General features: G+C 36.4%; 1 protein-coding gene across 7 annotated transcripts in view; it reads left to right on the top strand.

Annotated features, from left to right (window-relative positions):
- The window catches only part of CCDC141 (coiled-coil domain containing 141), a 284155-nt gene that overhangs the window by 137191 nt on the left and 127777 nt on the right, over positions 1 to 19187 (top strand). For all 7 annotated transcript variants that reach the window (XM_072612514.1, XM_072612510.1, XM_072612511.1 and 4 more), the window contains exon 9: positions 17438 to 17610. In XM_072612514.1, coding sequence (XP_072468615.1) covers positions 17438 to 17610 — 173 coding nt within the window. The remainder of the gene's footprint in view (positions 1 to 17437; positions 17611 to 19187) is intronic.

Genomic DNA, 19187 nt, shown 5'->3' with positions numbered 1-19187 from the left:
TTGTTGTATTGGTTAAATCTAATCTGCAAACTGGTGTAGAATCAGTCATTCAACAAAGTTATTAGATACTCACTTTTTTAGTATAGAGTGTAGTATTTGAGTTTTCTAAATAAAAGCCAATGGTGCTGAAGAAGCAGTCACACATAGAAAAATTTGTAGAGAAATAAAGAGGTCTTTTAACTTCTTGACAAAAAGCGATCTAGGACAACTGAGATTCTGAAGTTAGGATGGTAAGGCTTATCTCTGACGTCAGACATACATTGGAACAAATTGTACATTGTCAGTATACAGTTGTCTAATGAAACAGGTAAAAATGAGAGGGAGAACTGTCTTTGGAAGCTGGAGAAATAAAGAGAGAATAATTGAATGAAATAATAATTCTTCATGTCGATGCAGAACAGAAGAGAAAAGAAATAACAACTCTTATTTTCTCCCTCCAGAAATATTGGTTGTAGGACTAACAATTATAACAAATGAAAATGATATATTTTTTACTTTAAAAATCAAAACAATGTCTTTTCATTTTGCATATTAGCTCATGTTGTCAAGTACATGAAAGTGTTCTTCTGTGACCCCTCATCATTTTATGTCATGCAGCAAAGTCTACAAATCTAAAAATTAACTTTTCTAGAAAGCTAGTTATATTATGAATTCTTTCATTTTCCTAAAACTGGTCACATAAAATGAGTAGTTTAAGATCTGTTTTAACCATATGTGATGAAAACCACTCACAAACTATAACTGCTTCCTTTTCCTTTTATGGATAATTATTGAACTATTTTTTTTGTGTGTGACTATTGGCAATCTGTTCAGAAGCTTATCAACCCCTTTCCATACAAGGAAAGTAACAATTCGTCAATTGTCACTATTGGAGGTATAAGCTAAAAAACCAAATGAAGTGGCATAACAGTTTATGGAATCATCCTTCTAACCACCAGTGTTTGTGCAACAGTTATGGCAATACTAATATGAAATGAAAATGCAACATCCATCATCAAATTATCTCGGCATACACAAATTTTCATTCTTAATGATTTTAACTTGGCACTATTTATTTCAAGAAATTTTCACTCAGATCAATATTTACTGATCACTTCCTTGAGATGTACTAGTTATTATACAGAGAATGTGTCACTAAAATAAAATAAAAAACAAATTAATAAATTTAATAAATTAATAAATTATTAAAATAAATGATTAACATATATTAAGTTCCTATTATCTGCCAAGCAATGTTCAGGGATGCAAAGTTGGGAACTCAAAGAAAATAAAAGACAATCCCTGCCTTCCAGGAGCTCACAGTGTCATGGTCAAGTGGAGAGATGGATTTTAAGAACCGAGGGAACCAAAGTTTATATGACAAGCCCAAACTGTACCCTACACAATAAAATACTCTTGCTTCAGTCAATGATTCAAGGCCTATACGTTAAGTTTCTAGGCACCTGTCTTCCATAAGGAAAAAAAGCCCCAGAAAATGAGGCTCCCTTTTCCTTGGGGACCTGCTTAGGTTCTTAGTCATAGTCCAGAGAGCCACGGTGACTCAGGAAGCCAGGGCAGCTGATAAAGCTTAAAGAAACGAGAAATTAATTTTCCTAGCTCCCACTGTGGTTCTGCTTTCATTGTTGAAAATGAAATGACTCTTTTGAAATGATAATAATCTCTTTAAAAGATATTTATTTGGATGTGAATTAATAGTACTTAGGGAAATGCTATGATTCCAAACAAAAAGCACTCATTTAACAAATTCAACCAGTACTTACTCTCTGTCTGCATACAGTGTATAGGTTGGTCGTAGAAGGGGCAGGAAAAGACATCTGTACAGAAGAGAGGTCTTATTATGTCTTCTTAAAGGCATAACACACACACACACGCACACACACACACACACACACACACACACACACACACACACACACACACATGGAAACTTCTCTATGCCCTCACCTATATTATCATCCTTTGCTGAAGTATCTGAAGGTGAAGTATCCCTTTTTTCTTTGTCATGGCTACTTGTGACTTTGATTCTATCCCCTTCTTTTTCCTCTAGGACTTTGCTCCATCTGTTATTCTCTTTTTCAGCATGAGTCACTTCCTTTCTGCTCCTTCCCTACAGCCTACAAGCATACTCAGATCTCCTTGACTTTTAAAACAAAAACACACAACACTTCCCTTGTCCCTCCTGTGTTCTCAAGCTGATCCTTCTATATTTCTCCTCTTCACGTATAAACTTTGAGAAAGAATACTCTACATCCCATCATAAGAGTCACTCCTCAGACCCTTGCAAACTCATTTTCATTCCTACCACTCTGTTGCTTCAGCTCTTGCTAATGTCACCACTGACCTCTTAAGTACCAGACTGAATGGCCTCTTTGATACTTGATACCTTTACAACACCTGAGACTATTGACAACCTCCTCCTTCTATAGTTTTTCTTGTCCCTTAGCTCCCTTGTGACACCTTTTAATGAGTATCCTTGGGTCTCCTTTGATGGATCTTCATCCTCTTGCTTGACATTAGGCATAGCTATTCCACAAACCTCTGTCCCTTTCTTTTCTCTCCATATCTTTTCCTATAGTAGTCTTACACCCATACAGTCTTTAAGGGAGAGAGAGAAGAAAAAGAAAAAAAGCCATTCTTGTGGTTTTACTTATTGCTTTTGCATGGATCCTTCCAAGACTTTATACCCAGAACCTAGGCTCTTCTTGAGTTCACGTACTGTGTTTCCAATTTCCTTTTGTGTATTTCTTTTTGGACACCCTCATTAGCCCCTCAAACTTAATCATATCCCAAAAAAGCTTAACATTTTCTCTTCATCCCTTTTTTTGTCTGTTCCATAAAACTACCATCTTCTCAGTGACTCAGACTTAAAATGTTGGCCTCAACCGTGACTTATCCCACTCCCCCAAGGCCTACATTCCATCAGCTTTCAAGATCTGTTGTTTCTACATCCTTAATATCTTTTACATCTTTCCAAAGCTCTCTCATCACAATGCTATGTCACTAATTTAGTTTCTCATAACTTCTTACCTGGACTATGATACCCTTCTTACTAAATTCCCTGTTTCTAGTTTCTCCAGTCTATCCATCACAGCTACCAAAACAACCTCCTTTTCTACAAGTCTGAGTTATCATCTTCTTGAGTTACTGTGGTTAAAGCATGATAATATAGTGTCATCCTAGAGTCAACAGAGACTTAGTTTTGAATCATTTCTTTAACACTTACCATCAGAAACATACTTTCTTTGACACTACTACTGACATCTTGGGCCAGCTAGTAGGTACCATGTGGGGCCTGGAGTCAGGAAGACCAGAGTACAAATCTGACCTCAGACACAATCTGTGTGACCCTAGGCAAATCACTTAACCCTGTTTGCCTCAGTCTCCTCATCTGTAAAATGAGCTGGAGAAGGAAATAGTGAACTGCTCCAGTATCTTTGCCAAGAAAACCTCAAGTGGGGTCCCAAAGAGTGTACATGATTGAAGGGACTGACCAACAAGACTGTAGTCTCTGTGTGCCTCAGTTTTCTCATTTGTTAAGTGAGAATCATAATATGTCAAGTGCTATCTCTCAGGGTTGTTGTGACACTTAAGTGAGATAATTTACGTAAATGTCAACTATTATTATTTTAAAAATCATCCCTTTGGTAATGAAGCTTTCTGAAACTTAAATTGTTCCTCAGATGAACATTACCAAGGACATAGTTAAACTTTTTTACCTTGCTTGATAATCTAAGAGGATCCATATAACTGGCATAGCTGTCATCCTACTTCAACACCTTGTCATAGCATGGAGGTAAAGCTTGACAACACTGCAGTGTTGGAGAGAAGGAAGGTATATATATGCAATACATTTATCAAGTCTTTGCTACCGAAAATAATTCATTTGTAACATGCTGAGCTCATCAATAGGTCAACAAAAGATATTTGCTCCAATTCAAAGAAAGAAATTTTGTTTCAGGGTTTAAAAAAAAGAACTTTATTTCAAAAATTTAGCTTGATTGAAAAGCAAGACAGTCATCACCAGAGATTTAAAACTGGAAGTGACTTTAGAGATCAACTAGTCTAATTCCTTCATTTTCCAGATGAGGAATCAGAAGCCCAGAAGAGGTCTTGCCTAAGATCATACAGTTGAAGAAATGGAATTCAAAACTATGTCCTCCAAATTCAAAACCAGCACAATTTCTACCTTGACAACATTCAAATTATTATTCTTTTACTAAACTAGAGAGTTTTATAATTAATGCCATTGTTTTTAACTTTCCTATCAATCTTTTGCCCGCTACATCTTGAACATATTACTTCTGCTAACGTATAGTGTATCTTCCTACTCTTAAATATGGACCATATGTTTGTGCTGAATTGGAGGAGGTAAAGTATAAACTAAATAAATATGTAACATGCCCAAAAGACACCTGCAAATACATGAGGAGGGATGAATTGAAAGGAAAGGGCTAGCATCTTGGAGTTATCGGCTCCAAAATTGGAGTTATCAGAGAAGTGCTCATCAAATCACTGGGAGAAGAATTTGCTGAGGGAGAGAAAATGTAAAGAGAAGAGGGTGGGTCAGAAGATGGTATTCGACCCTTGGGGTTGCCCATAGTGAAAGGTGGGAGAGGTAGAACCATGAAAAGAGACAAGAGTGGAACACTCTGAGCACTGGCTGATGTATAACGATGGAATTTCCATGGGTCTTGAGTCATTTCTGTTTGTGTTTTGAGAGCATGTCCCCAAACGTTTGAAACTTTCAAAAAATGTTTCAGTCTTACCTTTCATTGATTTCACCATGTGATTTGTGGTATTTCTGGCTTGGGGAATCTAGCACTAGACAGATCAGAATTTAAGAATACCTAAAAGGACCAAACTGCATCAACTGACAGTACAAAAAGTAATCCATAAAGAAAAGAAAATAGAAACAGGATGAAATTTTTGTATTTCACAGTAAAATTATAACATTTTCCATCCACTGATGTACCTCCCTTCTAGTGCTGGCAGACATTGGTTTAGGTCCGGACAAGGACTGAAAAATTTAGAAACCCAGGAAAATACACCAATAGTTGCACAAAAGAGATATATGTATTCAACAAAATATTTATGTTTTTTTGTTTAATATTAATTTATAACACTATCAAAAAGAAAACGATTCTTAATATTATGTGTCCTTTTAACGTGACTGAGATAATTTTGCTTTGGTCCATTCATTCTCAGTTTTAAAGCAGACAAAATCTCAATGTTTAAATATCTTAATGATATTAATTTGCTACTTAGTAAGATAAACTGGATCCTGAAGACCTAGTCCTACAGTAAGAGAGTATGTAATATAGTAAAAGGAGTGCTGATTTTAGAGTCAAAAGGACCTGGGTTCAAATCCTGTCTCTGACAAGGAGCTAATCACAACCTCTATGAGGCTTAGTTTCTGCATGATGTCTCTAGTACTTATCTCTCGGGGTTGTTGAGAGAATCAAATGATATAATGCGTGTCCTGTGTTTTACAAACCTTAGAACACTACATAGCAATCAAATACTATTATTTTAGCCTCATTTCATTTGACTCTTTCTGGATTTTCAAAACTCCTAATTTTTATATGTCTCTCTCATTTCTTTCTCTTGCAGTCATCCTTCTAGAACCCTTCATGGCCTTTCTGAAATAACTCTGTTGCTCAGTTGTGTTTGACTCTGTGCCACCATTTGGGGTTTTCTTGGCAAGGATACTGCAGTGGTTAGCCATTTCTTTCTCCAGCTCATTTTACAGATGAGGAAACTGAGGCAAATAGGATTAAGTGATGATCAGGGTCACATGGCTTAGAAATGTCTCAGGCTGGATTTGAACTCACAAAGAGGAGTCTTCCTGATTCCTAGCCCTGTGCTCTATCTATTGCACCTCCTACCTGCCCTAACTCTTCTCTGTATCTTTTGCTCCTTTTGCCTATCTGCGGTGGAGAAACAGGATGCTCATCTCAGCTGTTTTCTATTAGCCGTTGCACAATGTTAGAGCAAAATAGTTTACCACTCCAATCTGTCTTTAAGGGGCCAGAACTCTTTGAACTACAACTAATATATGTTAAATATAGTTAAATTTTCTAATGCAAAATTATAAATTATACATAAAAGAACTTGTATATTACATTTCTTATGAGGACCAAAGGTTCAGCCAATGCTTTAACATACTAATTATAATCAAGGGACACAGTCTTATTTATTCTAGCAAATTAGTATTACAGACTTTCAGAAATGGAATAAACTCAGAGGCCATCTAGTTCAACATGTCTCCAATCCAATTCCCTCTGCAATATCCCTGAGAAATAGTCATCTAGGTAGCATTTGAAGATTTCTAGTGACAGAGAACATTCCTATTTCTTTGGCCCTTTGAACAATTCTGATTATATAAGGGAATTTTTCCTTATATGGAACCAAAATGTGTCTCTGCAACTTCATTTTTTCTTAGTTCTGTCCTGAGAGGCCAAGCAGAAAAAGTCTAACCCCAATTCCTTATGATAGCCCTAGGAATGGTAAGCTATAAATGAGTTAATCCTTCTTAGATGGCCTAATTTATTCATCCACAATTTTAATTATCATTCAACAGCTCTGAAGTTATATAAATTTTTCAATGGGTAGTTACTTCCTCAACTTTTGCCTTTAGAGAGCATATATCTCCTCATCTGAACAAAATGATCTTTGTATTAATATCTCTCATAGACTTCTGTATAATTTTAATGTATGCATAGGAGACACTTTCTGAGGAATGTTATAAAGACTGGGTTTTGGTCCATCAAGTCAAACCCATTTTAAGGAAATAAACATTGGGATGAGATTTCCAGTTAATTGAATTTACATCTGTAAAGTTATAGTCTGCTATAGAAAATTATTGGCAACTTGTCTGTTCTTTTTCATATTTTTATCAAGAATATCTTCAATGTGTACTTAGATAGTTCTCATACTTTAATGAAACTAAGAAGCATATATATGAATTGATAGTCACAGACATCTCAGTTGCCTCTTATTTTTTGGTAGCAGTGCTCTTTGTGATTTTTCTCTGCACTATTTTGGAGTTTCTCCTTCTGGGATATCTTGAGACTTGATTCCTGAGGGCATTTAAAATTTTAAAGGTTAGGTACTGCCTGTATTTTTTCCACACATATTGGCTTCACCTTCAGTGCTTTTACTGATTCCTTATTTGGATATGTAAGTTACAGTATCATAGATTTAGACTTGAAAGGGACTTCTTAGGATATCTAAATCAAACTTCTTATTTTACACATAAGGAAACTGAAGCTCACGAAGGTTAAATGTCACCCAGATAGTAGGTGGCAGAATGGAGATTCAAACCTGTAGCCTCTGGCTCCAAATCCTTGCTGTTTCCCTTGACTTTGTTTTACAATTGTCATTGGTAACAATATATTGCCATAGAAATGTTGGCAGATTTCTTTCCTTTTTTGTATGTTCGTATTGCTCCTTTTAGTTTCATCTATAAATGCTTTAGGAGTGATCTTGCCTAGATGGATCTTATACCAAGTTTTCCAAGGGCTCATTTTTTTTTCAAGTTGATTTTAACTATTTTATGAGGCAATATATCTTCTTGTTCACAGGATCGTAGCTTCTGAGACTTCTTTTGCCTCTAGAATTGTCTAATCCAACCCCTCATTTTGCAGATGAAAAAAATGAATTTCTGAAGAGCTAAGTGACCTTGCCAAAGGTCACACTGTATTAAATGTCGGATTAATTTGAATCAAAATGTTTTGCCATAATGCTATTGAATTAAGTTTAATCTTCATTTTTGCTTTTTAATTTTATTTTTAATGACCAAAATCAATTTTTCTCTCTCTACTGCACCTCCTAATTAAAGGAAAGGGAAAACAAAACTTTGATTGAAAAATGCATAACCAAGCAAAATAAATTACCATAAATTGGCTATGCTTAAAAAAGATTTCTCATTCTGTTCCTTGTGTCCATCAACTGTCTGTCAGGAAGTGGATCTCAGGATTCACCATCAGTCCTCTAGACTCATGTCTTTCATCATTAGTCCTCTAGACTCAATGACCAACCAGTCATTCTGCATTGTTTTTAAAATGAGTTTATTAATCTCTCTCAACTATCTTGTTTCTCCATTTGGTAAAAAGATGAAGTGTTTGCCATTTGAATCAGTTTCTGGGCTGTTAAAAATATTATGTTATGGAGACTGTTTTGCATTGCTTTAACTACTCCACAAAATGGTGATATTCGATGCTTTTACTTTGTCCATTTCTCTTCTTTGGAAGTTAACAGCTTATTTAAACAGATTGGGTTGGAGCACACAGTAGTATCTAATCAGATTTTTCCTTCAAACTTGGTGTCTCCATTGATGGGAAAATACATAGAGGCATGTTACAAAATGAATGTTTATGCATGTGATTGGTGATTTCCTTTCAGTTCAAGTATAGACTACTTTTCTTTTTATTATGATGTCATTCAGTGTCTGACCCATTTAGTACTTTCCAATTCTCTTCTTGAAGAAAATATGCATGAGGATTCTACTTAAAAATCTAAGTATCTGTCTATCTATAAGTCTATCACTATCTGTCTATCTCACTTTTATATTTACATAACCATGGATCAAGGTATGTTTTAATTTAGTTTGGAGGATCTTGTAAAATTTGTAGAATTTTTCCTTTTCTTCATCTTCTACAATGAATGTTGGTGCATTTGCTTGCTATATGTGCCTCTATGGTGGTTTGTTTATATATGTTTAGCAAAAATTGTGCAAGGAATATGACCAAGTATCCCGTGAAATGATATTCCTTGTTTCCTTTGGATGCATGATAAATACATTCTATCAATTTCTCTAATTTTTTTTGAGGAAAGTCTTTGTGTTGCCCTTTCATTGAAATGTAACTACTTAAATTTTCTGGATTAATTTATAGAAAAATATTAATATGAATGCATTATGTTAACTTCATTGGTTGTTGGACAAAAATCGTATATATGATCACTGTTTCTTACTCGGTCAATTTTTTGTTGTTGCTTAGATGTTTTCAGTCATGCCTAACTCTTTGTAACCCTTTTGGGATTTTCTTGGTAAAGATACTGAAGTAGTTTGCCATTTCCTTTTCTAGCTTGTTTTACAGATGAGGAAATTGAGGCAAACAGAGTAAAGTGACTTGTCCAGGCTCACACAGCTAAATGTCTGAGGCTAGATTTTAACTAGGGTCCTCCTGATTCCAGAGCCAGTGCTCTATCTACTGCTCCACCTAGCTGCCTCTGCCTCTATATAAGATCAGTTAGATAAGATCAGTTCAATTGATGTTAATATATGGTCTAAGAACTGTTTGAATCCTAGTGATCTTGGGCGCCTTTTCTCTCACTCTGCCACCATGAAATATTGAGAACCATTTTGTATTTTTTGTCCACGGAATGGGTCAGCCAGAACTCCTAATTTATTGCCTTGTGGCCAGACTTCTAATGATGAGCATCTTTGTACTGAAACGGGTTAGGCAAATTGATGGATCCTTTATTAAGCTCCTACTCTATGCCAGACACTATGGTAAGCATTGGTGGTACCAATAAATGCGTGACAGATAATCCCTGCCCTCCAGGAGCCTATGTTCTCATGTGGGGGAGACAATGCATAAAGGGGAAGTAAAAGGGAACAGTGAGATACATGGGCAGTGGCAGATTAAAGATCCCTGGAGAGTGTTGCAGAGGCCCAGAGCAAAGCAAAATGAAACCAAAGCTGGACTCTCAATCCCAACAAGAGGTTTTAGGGAGGAATGCAATTTTCTAGTGAGAACGGAGTAGAGATGATGTCCTTAATGGAGATGGCACACCTAGATATGGTCAAGAGATGCTCAATTTGTACTTGAATCTTTTCCCCATTCATTAGACCATTCACTCTGTTGGCATAGCCTTTGAGAACTTACGATCACCTCCGACACATAACTGGGTACCAGAGTAATACTTCTGTACAGACTCTTGCTATAATCTTCAAGAAACAAGACACTGTCTCCTTGTAGAACACTCATAGCATTCATAAAGAGAGGCAATAGAGATCCTTGTGAAAAGACAATTCTGCAATATTTATCATTTTGTTAGAAGTACCTCCTTTGTAGCTCATGTGGAATCTTGTTTTGCATGACCGCATATGTGTAATGGGTTTTATATTTATCACCTCAGAGGGTGGAAGGAGAGAATTTAGAACTGAAAATTTAATGATATATTATCATAATATTATTATATTAATATATGGTTATTGTTAATATTAATGTAAGTATTAGCACATTATTTTACAATTTTATTGTTTGTATTTATTATAGCATGTATTAGTATTATACATGCTATCATATTATTATGAAAATATACATTATATATTTGTTATGTTATACTTTATTATATCAGTATTATAAAATTAGTGTATTATTCTAAAACTTTTTTAGTATTTTTATAGCTAATATTTATATCGTGCCTACTGTGTACAGCATTGTGCAAATATTATCTCATTTTCTAATGATTTGATGCTCACAACAACCCTGTGAAGTAGGTACTGTTATTGTCCTATTTACAAATGAGGAAATTAAGGCAAACAGAGGTTAAGTAACTTGCCAAGGGTCACACAGCTAGTAAGTGTCTAAGTCACAAATCTGAATTAGGTCTTTCTCACTCCAGGACAGTGCTCTGTGCTCTTTGGCCCTAACTAGATGCTGAATTTTTAAAAAGTGCCCAGAGAGCACTGTCAAAACACTATTCATCTTTATTTACTCTGAGTATTTATCTACTCTAGGGTCTTGAATATAATTGGAACCAAAAAAAATCCTTTTTTAAAATTTCGGGCAGTTGGACACTTATTACAAACCTTAGTATTTGACAAATAAAACGGTTCAGTTGGATGCTGTGGTCTTTAACACCTGCTAATTTCCCTCTTAACCAGGAGGGTATGCTCTGGCATACTGGAGCCATGGCAGCTGGAGCTGCCTGTGGGGAGGGGAGGCAGGCTGCTACCTAAGGCACCAGGAAGCAGGAGGTAACACATACTTAAAATACTTATAACCATAATCAGAGAATTAGCCAGGTTTCCTGCACAAGTTACCTCCTTGGGTTTTATGGGGCTTTGGGAATCTGTGAACAAGCAAGCACGGGGAGGCAGCCAAACACTTAGATGGTAAGCTGTCGGGGGAGGGTTATCTCAATGACAGTTTGAGAGAGTGAACTCAGGCTTTCCGTTGTTTGTTGTGAGAGTGGATCCCAGAAGAAAGCTGAGTCTTCAGCAGAGGTCAGGCCTCTGACTAGAGGCAGAGCTGGCAACGAATGGGACAGTGCAAGAGCCCCATGAGCCCTTGGTGGTCCTAAAGGTCTCCAGGGGTTCATAAACTCTTTTAAAAAATATTTTGATAATTTTATTTCATTACAATTGCTTACCTTTGAAATCCTATATATTTTAATTTATACATTTTAATTATTCTGTAAAGGTATCCATTGGCTTCATAGACTGCCAGAGGGTAAGAACTTCTATCCTAACTTCCAAGTCCATAAAAGGGAATATCCAGAGTTCTAGAAATGTACATGTATGTGCACGTTCATGCGTGTGTTGCACATGCTAATTCTTCTCATCAAGAATCCAATCCAGTTGTTAAACACATCAGATTCTGCTCTCAGAGATGCTACCTGATACCAAGGTTATGCTGGACTCCATTTCTTACTTAAATAATGAATCCCTTTGAAGTTCTTTAAAGAAATAAATGTGCTCGTGTATAGATACCATCTGCAGCTATAATTTGGTACAGCCTGTCCTAGATCTGCTACTTAATAAGGAAAAGAAGAAAAGATCTTTATTAGTTTCATACAGAAGGAAAGCCAAGCCCCTCCTCTGCCTTCTAAAAGCAACTGATTTTGTTCCTTCTGCATCTCAGGCTAATGGGTCAGAATAATAAAAAAAATATCTGGAATACTCAGGAGGCTCTAGAATCCAGCTCAGGGTGGTAACATGGGAGGGGGAGATTTTTATATCTCTCTTTGTGCCTACAATCTACAATCTAGTAAAAGGATTTGATATGACCTGCAAACCATGGCCTTTGGACACAAGGGACAGAAAAAGACTACCTAAAATCCCCATGTGCCTTTAAGTGTGGAACTCAATACTCTTATTACTGTAAATAACCTAAGTCGTTCCCTGTGTGTATATGAGAAAGATTCCTTCCCAACTTAATCTAGCATATCAGGTTCCTTATGAATATGGTAAGGGCTCAGTCCTATATTTGGCAAGGATTAGTGGGAAAGAATGGTATTTTTTTTTGTTCCTTTGGGCATCTTTCGGTCTTGTGCGTGAATGCTTCAACAAATCTTTACTCAGTTCATTTCAGCTGTTTTAATAAAAAGTAAGAGTGACTTAAGAAGCAATTTGAAGAAAGAGGCCAATTGTCTTATAAGGAGAGAAATGATATATAACTCAAGTGGATTGTGAGATCATATGATTGAACAACAACAAATATTTAAGATCCTATTCCATGTATGAACCAGGCTAGGTATCAAGGATACGGGATAGAAATGAAAAAGTCACTGCCTTTTAGGAATTTACGTTTTTCTGAACTAAATAAAAATATGTCAGGTATTTGTATGTGCACTAGTTTGTGAAAGACATGAAATATGAAGACTATTCTTTGGATCTGATGCAAAATGCAAAGGAAAGTTAGTAATAAGTCTGAAAAGAAAGAGGGTGATGTGACTGTTACTATTAACATGGTGATTTAGGAAGCAACATTTTGAATCAATTCTAGTAGGGAAATAAAAAAGGTGTTAGTATTTAAGAAATGAAATAGGTAGGACAGGAACCTAGATTTTATATCCTTTCAAAATTTGTCTCCCTGTGTCTGACTCTGACACTCAGTGATACTGTGGTTGTTGTATTCTAGGACTTTGGTAGACTTGGGGCAGCTTGAGATAATGTCCATTCTCCATCCCCACACACATACCCTTGTACCAGTACCAGGGCTGATGTGAGTCAGCACACCCGTGCAACCAGACTCTGAACCACTTAAGTTAACTTTGCTTTCTCTAGGTGGAGAAAGGTCTCACTATACATGGGCCCTTTGGGCAAAAAGTCTATAAGAACTGTTCAATGGCTTTATAAGAAAGCTTTTGATACTCTTCTTTCCCCATTTATGCATCCTCCTTGTGAGCTGCTTTTAGCTAAGGGAAATTAAATGTGTTTTGAGGAAAGTATTTTTCCCCCTGAGCCTTTAACCTCTGGATTGTCCATTGTAGCAACCACTTCTGGGACAAGTGGTCTTCTGGGTGGAAGTTTAGACTTGGAGTCAGGAAAATCCAGTGGATATTTCTATTTCTGCTGTGTGACGTTGGGAAATAGGCTCCCTGAAAGCAGAGACAGTCTTATTCATGTTTATAACCCTTTAAAAACCTAGCCCACTACAAATGAATATTCACTCAATAATTGTTTATTCGTTGAAATCATCCATTTTCTTCCATAATTGATAAAGGTATAATGATGCATTAATATTTGAGTGGTCATAAGTCTTCTAAGGTCTTTATGTTTTGTACAAATACATTTAAAACATTTCACCATTTGGGGAAAGTAGAAACAAATTCCAAGTTGCAAATACTGAAGGGTTTTAAAATCTAGTTTTTGGATTATCCATGCTCTTTGCAAGCTCCTTTCTTCACCCTTTGTCCTTCAAAAAAATTCTTATAAATCATAAGATCCAACTAAGCTTTCTATCCTTACTACATATTACTCTCCTTCACTCACACTCCCAGTCAAATCGGTCTTCTTTCTGTCCCTCCCATGGCATTCTGTCTTCTGCCTCTGATTTTTGCATAGGCTCTGCCTGGTTACTGGAATGCATTACTTCTTCACCTTCATTTTTTACAATTGAGATTTTCCTTAAAAATTCAGCTCAAGTGTCACCTTCAAACATCAGATCTTTCCTGGCCCCCACTCATCAAATTACATTATATTTATTTCACACTTATTGTGTACATAGTTATTATATGTACACATATACATATGGTCTTCCCTGGTACAATGGAAGCACCTTGAGGTCAGGGACTCTTTAATTTTTTACTTTGTATCCTTGGTCTAGCAGAGTGCTTGACACATAATGGGCACTTACTTTGGTAAGACACTCTATTTCATCTACAAAAGCAACTTGTTGAAGGAAAACCATGAAAATACTATGCATTCTCATAAGTCAAGAGTTGTTTAGTTTGGATCCATGGACAGACAGACCCCCAAAGGGTCTATGAATAGTTTCCAGGGGGCATATGAACTTGAATGGGAAAAATTTCATCCTTTGGTGTCATTTATATTTCTCCATAATTTTCTTTTGTGCCTTTAAAATATTACTTATAAGAAAGGGGTCATAGGTTTGAGCAAACTGCCAAAAAATCAAAAAGGTGAAGACCCTTTATCATAAGGGTTCTTTTCTCTCCTGAAAAGTCAGTTCTATTTCTTCAAGGTAGTAAATAACCTCCTTTCAACTAGCCCTTTAAAATCAAGTTATTTCTTAGTTGTTCTTAATCATTGCTGATTCACTGTGAATTATTTTTTGGTGGGGGGAGAGAAGTGTGTGTGGAAATGTTTGTTATTTCAGAGAATGTTCTGAAAGGGGACTAGAGAAGAAAACTTACATGAGATACATATAATTGATGGAGAAACAGAAAAGTTATGGATATCGGTGTGAGACACCATGGTGAGAAAAATTTTGCAAATCAAAAGTTCTTTTCCTGATCTGGGAGTTCTAAAAGAAAAGTTAGTGGAGTAAAATATAAGGAATCCTGGACTGAAACCCAAGAGAATCTGCTACTCATTGACTGTGTGATTTTTAGTAGGAGGGTACTGGAGCAAGCTCCAACCAGCTCCAAGAGCCAATTGTTAACTTTTTAGTGCAAACATGTACACCCCAAAAATCAGCAAATCTATCTATTAGAGTTTGATTTATTGTTTTGATGATTGTCTAGACTTAAGAAAGTGATAGAGAAAATGCTAATAATGCAGATTAAACGTAAAAGTATGTCTTCAGTACTTCCTTCCCTCTCTCTGCCCCCCAAGTGTGTTACTACACATTTACCAGCACACCTCTAGGTTTTAGGTAGGCCTTAGAATTCTTTTAAGAAACTCAAGGCATTTGGAAGACATCACTCTGGGCCTTACTTCATTTGTAATATAAGAAAGCTGGGGAGAGTTGAGAGGTTTTTTTTTCCTTTGCAAATTGAATGTGCTTAGATGATTTCCTAATTCCTTTCTGATTCTGAAATCTAGATCCCATGAAATTATGTACATTTTGGTTCCTCAGAGCAGAGGTTGTCTCCTTTCCAGCTACTTGCAAACAAATCCCTGACTTCCCTAACCTTAAAAAAAAAACCCTCCCTTGACCCTAACATCCCTGCTAGCTATAGTACCGTATCTTTCCTCCCTTTCTCATCCAAACTACTACATTTTCTTTCCTCTCAATCTCTTCTAAACTTTTGCAATGTGGTTTCTGCCTCTATAATTCAACTGAAATTTCCCTTTCCAAAGTTAGGAGTCATCTCTTAACTGCCAAAGCGAATGGCATTTTCTCTCTTCTGATTTTCCTTGATTTCTCTGTGCCTTTAACGCTGTTGATCACCTTTTCCTTCTGCATACTCTCTCCTCACTAGGTTCTCCTCCTCTATGGCCAATCCCTTTTCTGTCTTCTTTGCTGGTTCTTCATCCAGGTCAACTCACTAAGCCGGCATGTCACTCAACCCTCTATCTGGCCTCTTTTCTTTCTCCTGCTATACTCTCTCACTTGGCAATATCAGTAGCTCCTAGGGATTCAATTATCAACCCTAGGCACAAGATTCCTAGATCCACATATTCAGCTTTACTACTCCTCCTAAACTCTTGTTCCACATTACCCTTTAGAAATCTTGAATTTAGATGTCCCGTAGTTATCTCAAATGTGACATATCCAAAACAGAACTAATTCTCTTTCCAACAAAACTCTTCCTCTTCTAAACATCCCAATTGCTGTCTAGGCTACTTACTATCCTTCCAGTCACCCAGGCTCACAACCTCACTATCATCCTCAGCTCTTGCATATCCAACCTGATTTTAAATCATGCTGTTTCTATCTTCACAATATCTTTCCTGTACATTCTCTTCACCTCTTTCATACAACCTTATCCCCTCTCTCCTAGAACTAACTGGTTTCCCTGCATCAAGTGTCTTTCTACCCTAATCTACTCCTCCACTCAGCTGTTAAAAGTGACTTTTCCAAAATTTAGAAACCTCCAACAGTTTATTGAACTCAGAGCTCATTTTATTCCCTCCAGGATCACATATAAACTCCTTTGGCAATTAAATACCTTATAACCTATATTTCCAGTCTTCTTATGCCTTCCTTTCTTCCAATGTTCCATTTTAGTAATGCTGACTTACTAAGTTCCTCCAATTAGAAGCTCTATCTCCTATCTCATTGTCTTATATACATATATATAATATATATTTAGCCTGTAGCTTGCAAATCGCCTTCCCCATTATAATGTAAGATTCTTGAGAGGAAGATGGTATCTTGCCTTTTTTGTATCTCTAGAATTCAGTGCAGCGCCTGGCACATTGTTCGTATTAGATGAATAAACATATTAGATGTTTATTGACTTCACTCAGGTATCTTTATTTTAAGAACTGTGTTTACAGACTAAAGGAAAAATAATTTTGTTCAAGGAATTGAGAGAAACTGTGAGTATGTAGTTAGGAAGAGCTTTGGCCTGAACTTTCATTCATGCACTAAGAAAATATGTAACATTAAAATGTTATTTACAGATAGTATTACCTGGGTTTCACTGGGAAGTAATTTGCAGAAAACTCAAAACCAAGAGTAAAACCTGAAACATTCCCCAGTACCTGAATATGTACCACAAAACTAATGTGTTATTCACTGATGTGAATTTTCCCCTACTTTGTTTTAGGTTCAAAATGGAATTAATTTGACAGTTTCCTTTTATAAATTTTAGTGATGGATTTCAAGTTTGGAAAGCTCCATTAACTCTTTTTAGGCCACAAGGGTACTATTCAGTAGAGGGTTGCTTGGTTGCTACCAGTAAAAATGAATTCCTTGCTCACTGATGCATTTTATGTGCATAATCCAAAAAGTTCAAAAGTACTCATGGTCGCCTTCTCACCCTGGTCCATTTCTATTAATCCGTACATTTTTGTCTTGTGTTACTATAGCTTTAGGTCCATAAAAACAGTGAGCTCTACGGCTTGGAGATTCACCTTTGCAGTCTAGATCAAAGGCCATTTTCTCTGAGGCTGCTGGATGCTTCTTTGAAAGCTATCCTTTTTGTTGCCTTTTCAAGGCAACATTATTATGCTCAGTTGTGATGAAACTAATAAATGTATCAACTTAGATTACTTTTTTCTGGTTGTATGTACGTAGTGTATGTAGATTTTAAACTAGCAATGCTGAAACTGAAAGTATGTTTCCTCTGGCAGGCATTTGATATACTTGGAAGAGTTGAGGCTTGCCTTAAGCTCCTTAAATCTGAGGGTTTAAGCCTGCCTGTCTTGGCAGTGAGGCATGAGGAATTACATCGAGAAATTAAAGACTGCACAGGGGATGCTTTGCAAAGGGGACAAGCCTTAATCAGCCAAGGAGATTCCTGCAGGTGAGTCAAGTCTGCTTTTTCTCAATATGGCAGGTTTTTTCACAGCATCCACAAACCTGTTAAAAAATAATAATGTGGTATGATTTTGTACATTTTGGATATTTTGCTGCATAATAATATGGGTTAAAAGGATTCTATTTAAGTTAGGTCAGACCCATTTCTGGGAACAGTACATCTCGTCTAGGCTGGAAGCCAGCCAGTTGTCTCATGAAGATCCTCTGAGAGGGGACAGAAGACATGTAAATAGAGCGGCACTGGTTAATTCTTCACATTAGAGATTTAGAGTTGGAAGAGAACTCAGAGATAGCCTATGCTAACTCCCTTATTGGACAAGTAAGGAAACTGAAGCCCAGAGGAGTCACTGTCCAAGGCTATACAAGTAGAATGGAGAAAAATCCAAATTTGAATCCAGAATCTTTGGCTCCAAATCCAGATTTCTTTCCACTATAACATATTGGGATGACCCCCACTTAGATTCTTTTTTATATTCTTCCTGTACTTTATACTTTTTAAAGACTTTTCTTTATATTATTCTTATACGTTGGACTGTAGCAGAATTTTCTTATGAGGTCCAGTCGATACTTCCATTGTGCATGTTTAGAGAGATTTGGGGAGGGGGAGAGGAAGAGGAACAGAGGTTCATGGTATTGTAACTATTACTCTTCACAAAGGTGGTCATCAAAAAAGATCTGGAGGAAAAGAACTGATTCCACCAGTTCAGGGGTGGGGAGCCTGTGACCTTGAGGCCAAAGTTTGGATTCAGTCAGAGGGCTGTACTTGGGGACCTGGAGGGCTACAGGTGGTCTTGAGGCCACAGCTTCCCCATCTCTGCAGCAGTCTAAGGGAAATTGTAAGTATTTATAATATAAAGAAATTATAAGAAGGTAGAAAGAAAATTACAGAGGAAATTATACATATATATAATATGAAAAAAATATAAAAAGTAATTCAATCTAGCAAGTTCATTAAGTGTTTATTATACATTGTGTCAGGTAATAGAAGAGAAATAAAGTTTAAATATGCTGTGGTCCTTATGAAATTTACAATCTATTAGTGGATAGGGCACAGGCAGGATGTCCCAAAAGTCTTAGTGCAATTTAAAACATCAACATTATTTAGCACAAAGACTTTTGGGATACTCTGTATTTAAATAATTGTGTGTACTTGGTAAACTAACCAGGATTTTTCATGGACCCTTTCAGACTTGCCTTCAAATTATGGAATTCTTGATTGTCAATCACTCTATACAAATCAAGTTACAAAGCAGGTTACTTCTAAGATTTACTTTGGTCTAAGCATTCAGTTACTCTCCATGCTAACAGATCTGATAAAGGAATAGCAATGAAGCCATAAAACATTTGTTTTTCAAGATAGCAATGCATAGCAAAGCAACAAAAATCTAGGCACAAATTTCCTGACATTATAATCTCATCCCCCTCCACAGCAACAGATCTATTGTCAAATAGAGTTATATTGCAAACTAACACCTCTAAGACTTAACTGCTCACTATAGTGAGTCTATCACTATCTGGACCAAGGACATTGGAAACTTCAATATGCATAGCCTTGATTTCTCT

Source organism: Notamacropus eugenii, chromosome 5 (genome assembly GCF_028372415.1).
Source record: "Notamacropus eugenii isolate mMacEug1 chromosome 5, mMacEug1.pri_v2, whole genome shotgun sequence".
Classification (NCBI taxonomy): Eukaryota; Metazoa; Chordata; class Mammalia; order Diprotodontia; family Macropodidae; genus Notamacropus; species Notamacropus eugenii.
This window is presented reverse-complemented; position numbering and strand designations above follow the sequence as displayed.